At 39.1% G+C, this 13382-nt stretch overlaps 1 protein-coding gene across 5 annotated transcripts in view; it reads left to right on the top strand.

The window, feature by feature from the left end:
* Positions 1–13382, top strand: part of VPS39 (VPS39 subunit of HOPS complex) — a 1019836-nt gene that overhangs the window by 873741 nt on the left and 132713 nt on the right. For all 5 annotated transcript variants that reach the window (XM_044074020.1, XM_044074018.1, XM_044074019.1 and 2 more), the window contains exon 19: positions 6568–6696. In XM_044074020.1, the coding sequence (XP_043929955.1) occupies positions 6568–6696 (129 nt within the window). The remainder of the gene's footprint in view (positions 1–6567; positions 6697–13382) is intronic.

The raw sequence follows: 13382 nt of genomic DNA, 5'->3' as shown, positions 1-13382 counted from the left end.
ATAGGTTCCCAGGTAGAACTCCATAAGAAGTACAGAGAAAAGTTTCCAAAGGAGAAGGAAGTTAAGGAGACCGATGACAGTTAAAAGCTGCATCTGACTCTCTTCCCTGGCAAAAAATTATTGTATCAAGTCAGGTTCTTTCACAACCCTACTAAGAAAAACAAAAAAGTACTGAAGCTAACACAGCTGAAGGTAAACCAATAAACTTTAATGTTTATTGTTTTACCTTCAGCTGCATTAGCTTCAGTACTTTTTTGTTTTTCTTAGTAGTTACTTGTTACTGTACAGTTCTATTTTTATTCTCAGCATACTTTTTATCCTTCACAACCCTAGTCATTGGTGACTACGTGACCCAAATCCTTGGTCATGACCCTTGTGGATTTCACTATGTCTTCAGCTCCTTCCACATCCTCATGAGCTGGATCTGGGTGAGCTTCATTTGGATCCAGTGACACTTCTTGGATGCCTGCTTCTGATGCTAGTGGCTCTGTTCAGGAGGCTTGAGTCTAGGATCCTTCCCATTATTAGCTAAAGACGTTCATCCTTGGGGGTATAAGGCTGTGGCCTTCCATTCATATACCAAAACCTTGCCATCCCCCAGACACAAACCCAAGATCATTAAGCTGAAGCAAAAACTGGAGAGGCTGCAGCATGCATTGTCAGTGTCGCCAGCTCCTGCATCCAAGGTCACCACAGATGACATTGTCAGACTGGCACAAGATTTTCTGGACTTAATGAAATCCAAACAGCCTTTCCTGTGACAAGAAAAGGAGCCTGTGGCAGGAGCTCCCTGTGGGAATAGAAAAAAAGGACATCTCCCCCATCGTACTCTGATTTCTGTGATATTGATGTGGAAGAATTGGTTTATGTGGGACACCTACCCCCCCCCCCATAAAGACCTTGGTTTAGATTCCAGAGACACATTGTCCTCAGCTTCATCTTCCAAGAACTTAGTTGAGGACACCTTGCACAGGGTAAAAGAGTCCTTCAGCTGGAAGTCTAGAGAGTTCTTCAAGAGTCCGAATAATCATAGAAGGCTTGTGAGGCTGCCTGAACCCAGGCCTTTGGTAAGCCCTCCAGTTCCTGTTGTCTTGGATGATGAGTTTGCTGACATATCCTTACATCCTGATTCCCTATGACTAGACACCCCTAGGGATCTTTACAAGAGCCCATTGACAGACCCAACTGTGTTTCTCTGGAGTTCAACAAGGGAATCCCTGTGCCTGCATCCAAGAACCCTTTACAAAATGATAGGGGAAGTAGGATACTTGACTGATTTGGCAAGAAAGTATACACTTTTGTTACCTTGGCCATGAGAGCTCTCAACTGTCAGTTTCATATGCCCAAATACCTTGAGTCTGTACAGGAACAGATTAAAGCTAAGACAGTGAGGATTCACAATAAGAGCCTCAATAGGGACATTCAGGAACTGGCTAGTGCTGGCCTCCAGGTGTTCAAACTTTCGTTGTGGTGCTCTAAATGCATTATGCAGGGCAGCAGCTATGGGGTCTGTGACCAGGGGACATTCCTAGCTGAGGAAACAACCCCTTTTGGAGCATGCTAAACTGAACTCCTTAGTGCCCCTTTAGGCAAGGAGTTTTTCTTTGGACCTCCTGCTGGAAAGGTATTTCAGAAACTGGAGGAAAAGGGAAAGACTGTGAAGGCTGTTAAGGATTTCTACATTTTCCCCACCCAGATATAGTACAACAAATGTATCCAAAAAGATAAAAACTAATAAAATGAAAACCAAAAAAAACAGAAAAGTAAATCCGCCTTTAATGCACAGAATAAGCCTCAGAGTCAATGAAGGGCTCAAGCATAACAGCTTTTTATATTCTGACATCACCACACTCAGACCAATCATTTTAAAACCATCATATTGATTAATTGGTTTAATTGATGGTTTTAAAATGATTGGTTTGAGCATACATTTTTGTATTGATTGATTGGTTTAATTAATGGTTTTAAAATGATTGGGTGATGTCAGAATATAAAAAGCTGTAATGCTGAGCCCTTCATTGACTCTGAAGAAGCCATAGAGAAATGGTGAAAGTGCTTAGTTTGTGAAGGCCTTTTCTGTGCATTAAAGACTGATTTACTTTTCTGTTTTTTCGGTTTTCATTTTATTTTTAGATATAGTAGAAATTGTCCTGCTTAAGTCTTACTCTTCAAGCTGAACAAATTTTATTTACCTGGGGGTTGGGGGGAGGGGGAGACCAAGCTTCAGAAAAAGTAGCTCTGGGGAGTCCAAGGACTCAGACCTCAGTAAGGAGCAGCTGTGATTATTGTAAGCATCTGTCAACCTCTGCCTTTCAAAGCCCACCCCAACCCTTCCCCTCCTACACCAAGGGTCCGTTTAGCTAGTCCCCCCAAAAAAAGCAGGCACAGGATTTTACTACACTAATTTTAGACCTTTCCAGGCTCGACATATTTCTAGTTGTACCAAAATTCAAGATTTTTACTCTTCACAAACTATTACCTTTCCTCATGCCAGGGGGATGGATGGTAGAAAAGTGCCTACCTTCATATTCCAGTTACGCAGGAACACAAAAATTTCCTATACTTTAGAGGAGGAGGTCCCATGTCCAATTTAGTTCCTTACCAATTGGCTTATCTTCTGCACCCAGAGTATTCAGCAAATGTCCAGCAGCCGTCATAGCTTTCTGCAGAACCAAAGGGGTCCATATCTTTCTCTCCGGATAAATATCTGATTCAAGCTGCATCCCTAGAGAAACTTCAAAGTGCTGTGCATATCACCATGGAATGTCTTCAGATGTTGGACCTAACCTTAAAACATCTAAAAATCGCAGCTGTGCCCTGCCTCAAGAGTTTCCTTTCTGGAGACAGTACTAGACTCTAGCAGAAAGCATTCCTGACATGAGACAAAATATGAACCCTATCAACTTAATTCACATTCAGTCACAGCAATGAGTCCATCTCAGCCAAAGAGTTCTTTAAGGCTTTTAGGGCATAGTGCATCGTGCATCTTGATGTTTCCCTTAGTAAAGATCCACATAAGAAAATTACAGTGGTTCCAAAAGCAGTGCTGGTCCCGACACCAGCAACTTTTAAACACTGCAGCCTATCTCCTCCCCTGTCTTAAAAAAATTAGATTTTATGGTAGGAGGGGAGCTTCAAGAAAAAAGGAGCCACATTCAAAACCCAAGAGCCTTACCAAGTCCTAAATACAGACAGCTCAGATTTAGCCTGGGTGCTTGTGTGTAAGATTTGAGAGTGCAACGGACATGGGACAGGTGCATGGCAAAGCAAGACACAGACATAAAGGAAATGAAAGCTGTCATTTTAGCCATGAGGACATTCAAAGACAGACTAAAACTAGGACCATTAAAAATCCTGACAGATAACACTACTGTCATGGTATATAAACAGGCAGAGGGTACCTACTGTTACTGTTTGTGGAGATTCACAGTGGAACTCTGGGATCTTGCTTAGGAACTCCACCTATAGCTGCTTACATCCCAGTGCAAGAGAATGTCATAACAGACAGTCTGAGCAGAACGTTACTGGATCCAAATGAATGGATGTAGAAATGATATTGTTCTTGATCTTGTACACGTGGAGTGTGCCAACAGGAGTAGACCTTTTTGCATCTATCAAGAACAGACAGCTGAACAAGCTCTGATACAGAAACCTTAGAGAGGGATGTGGAAGATGGACATCTTTTCTTTCTTTTTAGGTGATCCTCTTTCTACATGCCTTTCCTCCATTACCCCTCATCTCCAGAGTACTTCAGAAAATTAATGATGATGGAACAAAGATGATCAAGATACTTCTGAAAATCAGTGATGATGGAACAAAGATGATCAAGATTATCCCTGTCTAGGCACTCCAGTTGCATAGAGGGATAAAGTGCTGATTATGGCCCAACTGGCCCAGGTTCAGTTAGCAGCTCAGGCAACTGATTTAGCAGTAGGGAAGGGAATGATGGATGTGTCCATCTTGGGTGGGGCAGTGCTCATCGAGGACACTCCCTTAGGTGAAGTACGATTCAAAGAGGAGAGATGCCCTCTGATGCAATCAATAAGTGTGGGGTGAGGGAAAGGGAGGTAGATAAAGCATATAAAACTGGACGGAAGAACATATGACCAAGCTGTCAGGATGCCCTTAAGATCCACAGCTAGCCCCTGCAGTACCAGAGTAATTCTGGAAGGGTAGCAGAATGGCTGATAGACCCACTGTGGACATGAGGCACTGGAGGATGGGGCAGGTAGGATGAGGTCCGAGGGAACAAAAAAAATGTCACCACTCTGGCAGAGTCAGCACTGGTTCTTCCTCCTGCTTTCCTTCAGTGGGGTGGAAGGATGAAACCCTTGTCATTGCATGCTGACCTTCTTTCCAATAGAAAAGATTTGTCATTCACCCAAAACTTAAGACACTGAAACTCACTAGTTAGTTGGTTAGTTCTTCGTCCCTGCTAGGCATCCATTAACTGATAATGTGATGTCTATTCTATAAGAAGCCAGAAAACGAAATGCTAGGAAGTCATATTTTGCTAACTGGAAAAGGACTTCTGTTTGGTGTCAAGCTAAGGGTTTACTTTCTAAGATAGCTTAGCACAGATTCTTTAATATTTATCCTCTCTGTACAAGGAAGGTTTAGCATGCTCCTCCGTCATGATACATGCCTTTTTTTAAACAAGAAACATCTTTATTAAATTCTCACTTATGACATAGGCAATCATACATTTATATAAATGATAACAAACCATGTTGACATAATTCCAGTTGCAAGCATTTTACATCGCAAACCATATTGATATAATCCTAGTTACAAATATTATACATCCCTTATAATCTACCCAATCATTGACAAAAATACATTACATAGCTCATTCAAGCCCTGGCTTCTTTTAAACCTCATTCTTCCCCTGTATGTATTGTTTGGCTATTTGCGCATGTTTCCATAGCCTACTGTCATCCTCACATGAAACAGTTTTGCATCTCAGATCTCCTAAGAAAACCCCCACCCGTAATTGGGGCCTTATATTTGTTTTAGCAAAACTTACTCTCCCCTCCATTGAGCCAACTTCCTCTACTCCCATCAAAATGCTCAGTTTTAAATCCACTATCGCTTAGCTTTGACTTCAGCTAGATGCATTTCTGAACAGCAAGCACTCGTGTGCAAGGAGTCGTTCCTGATTTTTCATAAAAAACAGATTCACCCTCAGAACTAACCTTTCTTTCATGCCCAAGGATGTATTGGAGCTTTCCCTTAACCAGGCCATTCACCTGCCTGTCTTCTTTTCAAACCCCCCAAACAAGGGAGAAAGAATCATCCATTCATTGGATTAGCACTAACAGCTGAGATCCTGCTTCCCTAGATTTCATAACAGGGCATACAAACCATTAGTTTCCTTTGCAGAGAACAAGGAAGGGAGACCCGTGGGTAAACAGACAATGTCAAAATGGATTATTAACTGCATTGCTTTCTGCGGCCAACACCACCATGACAAATGACTGTGTTTTTAGGGCTCATTCTACTATGAAAAACTACCACAGCCTTTTTAAAATGGTTTAGTCTTCTGTACACACCTTCACAGAATATTACAACTCTGGGAATACCTCTAGGGCCAGAGCTGGCTTTGTCTCTGCCATTCTGCAGAGCTTCCTCTCCCCAACTCTAAAGTCTTTCCAACCCCTCCACTCAAAACTAGCTTTGAGAGTCTTCTCAGGACTCAATACTGCTATAGTGACTGTGATGAACATAGTACACTTGTGTTAGGCACTTACCATAATTGTAGATGTTCATGTAGATCACTGTTGCACTATCCTTTCCCTTCCACCTACCTCTTCTTTTTTGCGTGTGGTACCTACCTTGAGTTAAGGTGAATACGATGTCCATCTCCCTTTTCTCTTCCATTCTCCCTTACTACCGCTAGCCATTTCTCTATTTCAGGGTTGGATTGCTTGAACCTACAGGACAGATGTAGCATTGGTCTGCGGGCAAAAAGTACTTGAAAATGGCACCGGCTGATGACTTCTTCATACCACTGATGTCCTGTCATTGGATTGAGAGGGCGTGCACTGGCTGGGGGGGGGGGGGGGGGTTGAAATTCTCCCAATATTCTGGCTGACTGCAGGCAGGAATTCCTAAGATTTAGTGCTCTACTAAAACACTTGCAGTTATAGTAAGTTCCTAAGTCAAATATAGTGACTTTTACAATGAGTGGCTTTACTACTGCGCCCAACAGCTGTCCAGTAGGACCTAAGAGACAGGTCTGTGATGGAATTTTAGCATGCATTATTGTAAGTCAGGATTTTGAAGAAAAGAAATAAAAACTTTGCTGCTAGCATGTTTTTCTGGAGTTCAAGCATTGGTTTAGATGCGTCATCCATCACAGTGCACTGGTACTTGTGGAAGTACAGATTACTGGTAGTTTCCTAGGGAAGCTGGTTGTGACAGTGAGGGTCACAAGACTATGATGTAGAATAGAAAAGTGAAAGGTAGCTTTTCATAGGTTCATAGATTTTGTTGAAATAATTCTAGTCAGTATTGCATGTTAACCACTAACTTTATCTAATCAGATGACTTTTCCTTCCTATCTAGATGCTGTTCCAGTTCCAGCAGGACAAGAAGGTGGCAAATTGGGCAAGTACAGGACAAAATTGTTAGAATTTCTAGAAAAATCTGTGTACTATCAGCCAGAAACTCTCATCAGTGACTTCCCCTTTGATGGTAGGTACTGTTTGGAAAGAAGTATTTTGTACTTTTGCAGTTATGCTTTGTATTTTGCTTTATTTAAACTTTTTAACAACTTTGTTTTCTCTTAAGTGCTGTTTTTATCTATTTCTTTTTAAAGGCAGTTTGGTCTCGAGTGAAACAGGGCTATATTGTAAAATAAAATTAAAATAAACTCTAAAATGAAAGGTCATTTAGATAAGTAAATATAAGAGATGTGCTTTGTAGATCATGTATTCTTGCTGCTGATCTTTGCCATGAGGTCTGATGTGGGCACTACAGCAACAGCTGCTAACAGGAGAACTTGTAATGGAGTAGACTTTGGTCTGATGAAGCACAGATTCTATTCTGGAGTAACTAGATCGGTCAACATGCCACGGATACCCAGTGCAGAAGGTAAAGCTGCACGTTCCATTCCCACTTTTTGTTAGGAATCAGTCATGAAACCAGGATCAGGGCAAACTCTGCTTTTAAGAAGCTGTAAAACAAATAGTCTGTCTCAGTGCCCACTATATAGACAAGATTGTTTCACCCTCCAAACACCTTGCCTTGATGGCTCCACTACTGATACCCAATGTGACCATTAATTCTCAAAACACAACAGTTGGGCATTTCCAGGTTAGGCAAAAGCCCTATGGGCTATTCTTTCCTGTACAGGAATCCCATTCAAGCCTTGTATTCCCCAGTGAGAATCTAGTGATAGGGAGCAGGCCACCCTGCTCTTTCTGAGAGGCAGCGTACCCTCTCCCCATTGGGAGCAATATCCTTACCCCCAGTAGCTAATCTGAGCCCACTATTGCTTTCTCCAAGGGTAAGCATGCTTCTGCATCCTTAATTGTCAGCTTCACTGGTGTTAAACAGCATGACATGATGAGTTTGACTGGTTTGAACTCCAGTGAGCAACTCTTGGTGCTCCCACTAGGTGTCATACTTGTGGTGAGCCAGGTCCATGTTTCTCCCTGTGGGATGAGTGAACTGGCAACAGTCACCTACTCCCAACCCTCCCTGACTAGCTTCTACTGTCTCCTGAATCACTACTCAAACTTGGTTCATCTGTGGAATGTTTAGGGGGTTTATCCATATATACCATCTTATATACACCAGCTTATATTGAGTGAATCTTAATCTCCACTTGGACGACAGCTATGAAAGTTGTTGTGGCTTCAAGTAGTTAACAGAAATTATATGATAGTCTCCTTCAGCATATATATATGTGTGTGTATATATATATATATATATATATATATATATACTTTGGGACTTTCCAGGATAATTTAGACGGTGGAGTGCTTCAAAAGATGTTTATAAACTCTTTTAGTTTGTTTATTCATATTAGTATTTGGAACAGAGCTTGATCATGTAAACAGTTTCTTGTTTTCTACAGAAAATATAATTTTTTTTCATAAGCATTTCATGAAGAAAATGCAGAAATGGGGAAATAAAGTTTCATTTCTCTAATGCTGTTCTAATGGCTATAAGCTTTCTAATTAGGGTAGATATGTGCCTTTGCTGGATGGGATCAGATAGATTATCAACAGAATTTTTTGAATAACATTGACGATTCATCAGAACTACTTGAAAAGGGAAAAAAAATAAGCACCATCACTTCTCTTCTTTTGTGTAAATATCACCACATGTGGTAATCCTGTTTTTCCACAGAAGTAAGTCATTATTGTCAGACTTCAAATTATCATTTCCTTCATCACTTTTGCTAGAAATCTCCATTGCAGGTCTCTCCAAAGGAATTGTCTAGAATGTTTTTTGCACTCTGCTCTGGAATCTTTTGGTCCTGAGATCCAGACAGCTTCTTCCCCTTTAAGAGATGAACTGTCAAGCTCACGTTGTCATATTCCAGAAAGTGGGTACTTTGACAAAAATATCCTGCCATGGATTATTTAGTCAATTCATTAATCAGTAATACTATCTGCAAATAGAGCCTTTTCTTGACTACCATACCAAATTATATATATTTCTGAGACCCTTATTTTCTTTGCCAGTGGTTCTAAATATAATGCAGATAACCTGCCTGGTTCCTCTGCTCAAACAGAAATCATCAGAGAGGAACCCACCCACTTTAATTTTCACCTCCAATCGCTCACATATCCTTCTGATCAACCTTATAATTTTATCAGGGAATAAAAATGCTTCCATTGCCCTGTTCATAAACTCTCAGCTTACTCTGTCAAATACTTTCTCTGCATCAAGGCCCACAAACAACAGTGGTATTTTCTTACATTCTGCTTCCCCCCCGGATCATCATTCTGTTAGTGTTGACAAATGTTTGCCTCCCCTCCACAAAACCACATTGCTCCATATCTATCAATTTTAGCATCACCTTTGCCATTTTTTTTACACTTTATAATCATGGTTTAGGATTGAAATGGGCTTGTATGAGGTTGGATGTGATGGGTCTTTACCCTTTTTAGGTGTTACAGCCACCACTGCTTTCTTCCAAGAATGTTTGTGCTTCTCCTCCTCTTAAAATACTGTTAAACAAAACTTTCCAGATTTTTATCAGTTTTTCCCTCCTAGCTTCCAAACTTCCATAGGAATGTCTTCACTTCCTGTGGACTTTCCTGTTGATTGGTTATACATCCATTTTTTCTCATCTCCTCCTGTCCTAACTGTTAGTAATTGAGCCTCACCTATCTGTAACCTTGGTATATTTAATTCTTTCATAAACATTTCCATTTGAACCTTTTCTTGATTTCCATGTTTCTCCGCTTTATTCAGACTTTCGTAAATTTTTTGAAATACTTCTAGTACCTCTGTAGGATCTCTTGTTATAGACTCCCTAAGCTTGGTGACAACCATTTCTAGTTTCTGTTGCATGAGTTGTTGTGCTAAAAGTTTTTCTGCTCTGGAGTTATCAAAAAATTATGCTTAATAACAATTTTTCTAAACTCATGCATATTATTGAGGTAATCCCTTATTTTCTGTTGAGCATTCTGCATTTGCTGCTCCTCTTGAGATTTCCCCCTGTTCTGCAATGCTTTTAACATTTGTCAGTTCCACTAAATAATTCTTATTTCTTAGCCATATTTTTCTTTTATTTCCATCCTATTCACTCCCTAGCTATATTTTCAGAAGAAACTTCTATCATTTCTAATAACTCCCAAATAATTTCCATGACCTATTCCTTAAATTCCTCTGTTTTAACAGGCAGGTGGGAAAGAACCAGGGTCTCATCTTTATCTCATTACCCTGTGTTTTTGTTTTGGTTATTACTGGTGCATGATCTGAAATAGTTTTTGGATGCATATTAAAGCTTTCAGTTAATGCATATGTTCCTGTGAACTGTAAGTTCTGTCTAGCCTAGGCCAGTTTTTGTGTCTTGGGGAATAATATGTAAATTCACTCCAAACCTCTTACTACTAAATTCACATCATCCATGCCAAATATTTTCATACATTTCATCAAAAATCTACCCGTCTTTGTTATATTTTCACTCGTGGGCCCCTCAGACACATCTTCACTGCAGCAAATCAAATTCCAGTTGATTATTTGTCCCAGAATTTTATTAAGCTCCATTATAGCACTTTTATGTGGAATATAAATACATGCCAGTGTAATCCTCTTTCCTTGCCAGTAGCCCCTTAGTACTACACCTCTACCATTATCATCTTTTTTATCCTGTTCTTTCACTATCGGAACTCCTCTTGTGTTATGTAAGTATTCCTTTGTCCCAGGTATTCTGCTGAGTAACTGTCCTAAAAACCTTTCATTATCAAATTCACATTTTTTCAAACGTGTTTCAGTAGCATAGCTGTTTGCATTCTACATTTTCAATATGGGTCACTACTCTCTCTCTCTCTCTATATATATATATATATATATATATATATATATATATATATATATATATATAATCAATAATATTAAAGATAATATAGAAAGTGTCTTTATGTTAGTTACTATTCATACCATTTATGTGTAACAGCCTTTTTTAAGTATCATATTCTCACTTGTGTTACATGCATACAATATTGTTTGTTAGGCTGATATTTATACATTTGTTTCTTGTCATATCCATTTAAGCCTATGTCACATTTAAAAAAAATACTTTTTGTTTTATTCAAAGCCTTCAAACAGAAAAAAAAACAAATACACTCCCAATACACCCCTAAAAGCTATTAACATAATACTAACACAGAAAGCTATGTACATCTTCAGATGTTGAAGTTTTGCCATCCTAATAGGAACAATTGTCCCAAACTGACAGCCACACTCACAGATTTAGGTTAACCTAAAAGGAACTTTGTCCGTTTTAAGACCCATGGTAGAGCCTGTGCTTATACTAAGTGCTGTCTGGTTTGGTCTTATACAGATTAGGAAAACACTTAAATGCTTTCAGAAAACGTTATCTCCTAGCCATTGAAAGAAAGAAGTATTCTGTTTTTATTGCTATTTAACAGATAGATTGTCTCTCTGGAAAAATGAGAACCAGATAAATAGTTGCTTCTGCAAGCATTTATTTGCTTGAAGAAAACTTTATTATAGTCAATGTTCTTTTTTTATTTATTTGATTTTTCTTAAAATTTGTTGCTAGATCAAGCCAAAAGTCTTAATCCAGCATTCCCCTTTGTAAGAATGAGATAAAGCACATATATTTTTTTCTTATATCATATTCTTTTGACCAGAATTGTCTTCTTTTTTTACGTTACAGTGCCTACATTTCTTAAAACTGAACAAGGAGAAAGAGAAGAAAAGGAAAAATAGGGGACCTGTTTTCTTTAGTATCCCCAATCATCCCCTTTACATTTGAATATAACTGAAACATTTTGACTTTGGTAGTATGCAGATTATATCATGCATTATAAAAGTACTACTGTTAAGAACAAAATTTTGTTTTACTTACAGTTAACTCTCTCCCTCCTCTTCTCTCTTAAGCGTTCTTCCAAACATTAATAACATAAAGTAGGGCATGTGCTTTAGAGTCCCCTACACATTTAGCAGTCCTTTACATGTTTAACAGTCGAAAAGTCCAGTATGTCCAGATTTTCTTGTTCTTTCATGTCTCACAAATATAATTAATGCTTTTAATTCCACATTTGTCAATTTCCAAGTTGTATTCCTGTTTTTTCCATCTCCCAAATCCAGTCCCTGCTTCATTTCCAATGTAGTCTTGGTTCATCTAGTCAACTCTAGTGCGTTTTTCTCTGTCTCTAGCATTTACCATTGAAACATTGGAAAAGGTTTCATCGGCAGTGTCTCTCTATGGTCTTTATTACCAGAAGAGCAAGAAGCAGAATCTCCTGTTTCACAGCTCACTTTTTGTTGGACAAATTTTTGTATTTCCTTCTTGGCATGTTCTGCATCAAAAAGTGATTTTGTCCCTCCAGGAAATAATATTCTGAAAAATAGCTGGGTACAGCAGTTTGAGTCTCATGCCTGCTGCTTAGCATTCTCTGATTAGTGGAGTAAATTCACTCCTCTTCTGCCTGGTGCACAGTGAGTAATCATTTTCCACAAGCACTCTACTATCTCCCCTTTTAGTACTGTGTCCTTGTACCATCATTTTGTCAGAATCAACTCCTTCTGCTGGTAGGATTGCATCTTTACTATTAGAGGTCTAAGTTGCTTTCTCATGGCCAAGTTTGGAGTATAGACGCAATGTACCTTTTCAGTTAACAGCTCTTGCTGTGGAATACCAATCCAGTTCCTTATTAGTGCTTTCATAAAATTACTACAGTCTATTCCTTCCAGCTTCTCTGGCACAGCAGAAAATCTCAGATTGTCTCAACGTGCTCTATCTACTAATTCAATTATTTTTGTGAACATCACTTCTTTGAGCAGTCTTATATTCAGCCAGCCTTTTCTTCATTTCAGTCTCTGATTTTTGCAGTTTTATAACCTCATCTGATTATCTGTTTAAAGGTTCTTCCATTTTTTGCCAGACTTTTGTTAGTTGAATTGATAACCTTCATTGGTGTTTTCGTTTATTTTAGTCAGCTCTGAGTACATTTGACTTATTTTTTCCTGCAGTTTACTTGAAGTCATGTCTCGCACCAAAGCTGGAGCTTGCACTGCTGTTTGCTGAACAGCTGCAGAGTTCTACCCGTTTAGTGATTTTTTTCTCACCTTTTGTGATTAATTTTCTTTCATGTTCTCTAAATTTCTTTTTTGCTGACATCCCAGCAGTTCACTTACTAGCCAGTTACTGAAATTTACCTAAAAATACAAGTTTCCTGGCTCTCTCTTCTGAGTTTCTGTTTTCACACTGGGAGGGCTGAAATTGTTGTTACTGTGTATGCAGCCATCTTGAAAGTCCTTTCCAGAGCCTGTTTAATTGTCACTTTAGTGGTACATTATGTGAGAATGTACCTTAATATTAAAGGAACCTTCCTTCAGAATGAGAAACCAGAGACTTAAACTGTCTGGTGAATATCATTGACTTATTCTGCATTTAGGTATTATTAAGCATGTATTGTGGGTCTTTTAATTTTAACAGGTTAAATCTCAGTATTCCTGTACAGAGGTGAACCAGAGAGAAGTATTTTACAGTACAGACCTAGGAACAGTTTTCGCATAGTCACTTATCTTGAGCAACATTTCTGTGGGAGCCACAATGGTTATTACGAGCCACCTGAAGTGGAACAGAAGTCAGAATAAAACATGCTTTTGTCAGTACTAAGTGTTAGCTTGCCTTCGGCTACAATAGTGTAAAAGGAGGAAGATTGAGG

The sequence above is a fragment of the Protopterus annectens genome, chromosome 6.part0, assembly GCF_019279795.1.
Source record: "Protopterus annectens isolate FY-2018-M chromosome 6.part0, PAN1.0, whole genome shotgun sequence".
Taxonomy (NCBI): domain Eukaryota; kingdom Metazoa; phylum Chordata; order Ceratodontiformes; family Protopteridae; genus Protopterus; species Protopterus annectens.
Note: the sequence above shows the minus strand (reverse complement) of the source record. Positions and strands in the feature narration are given on the sequence as shown.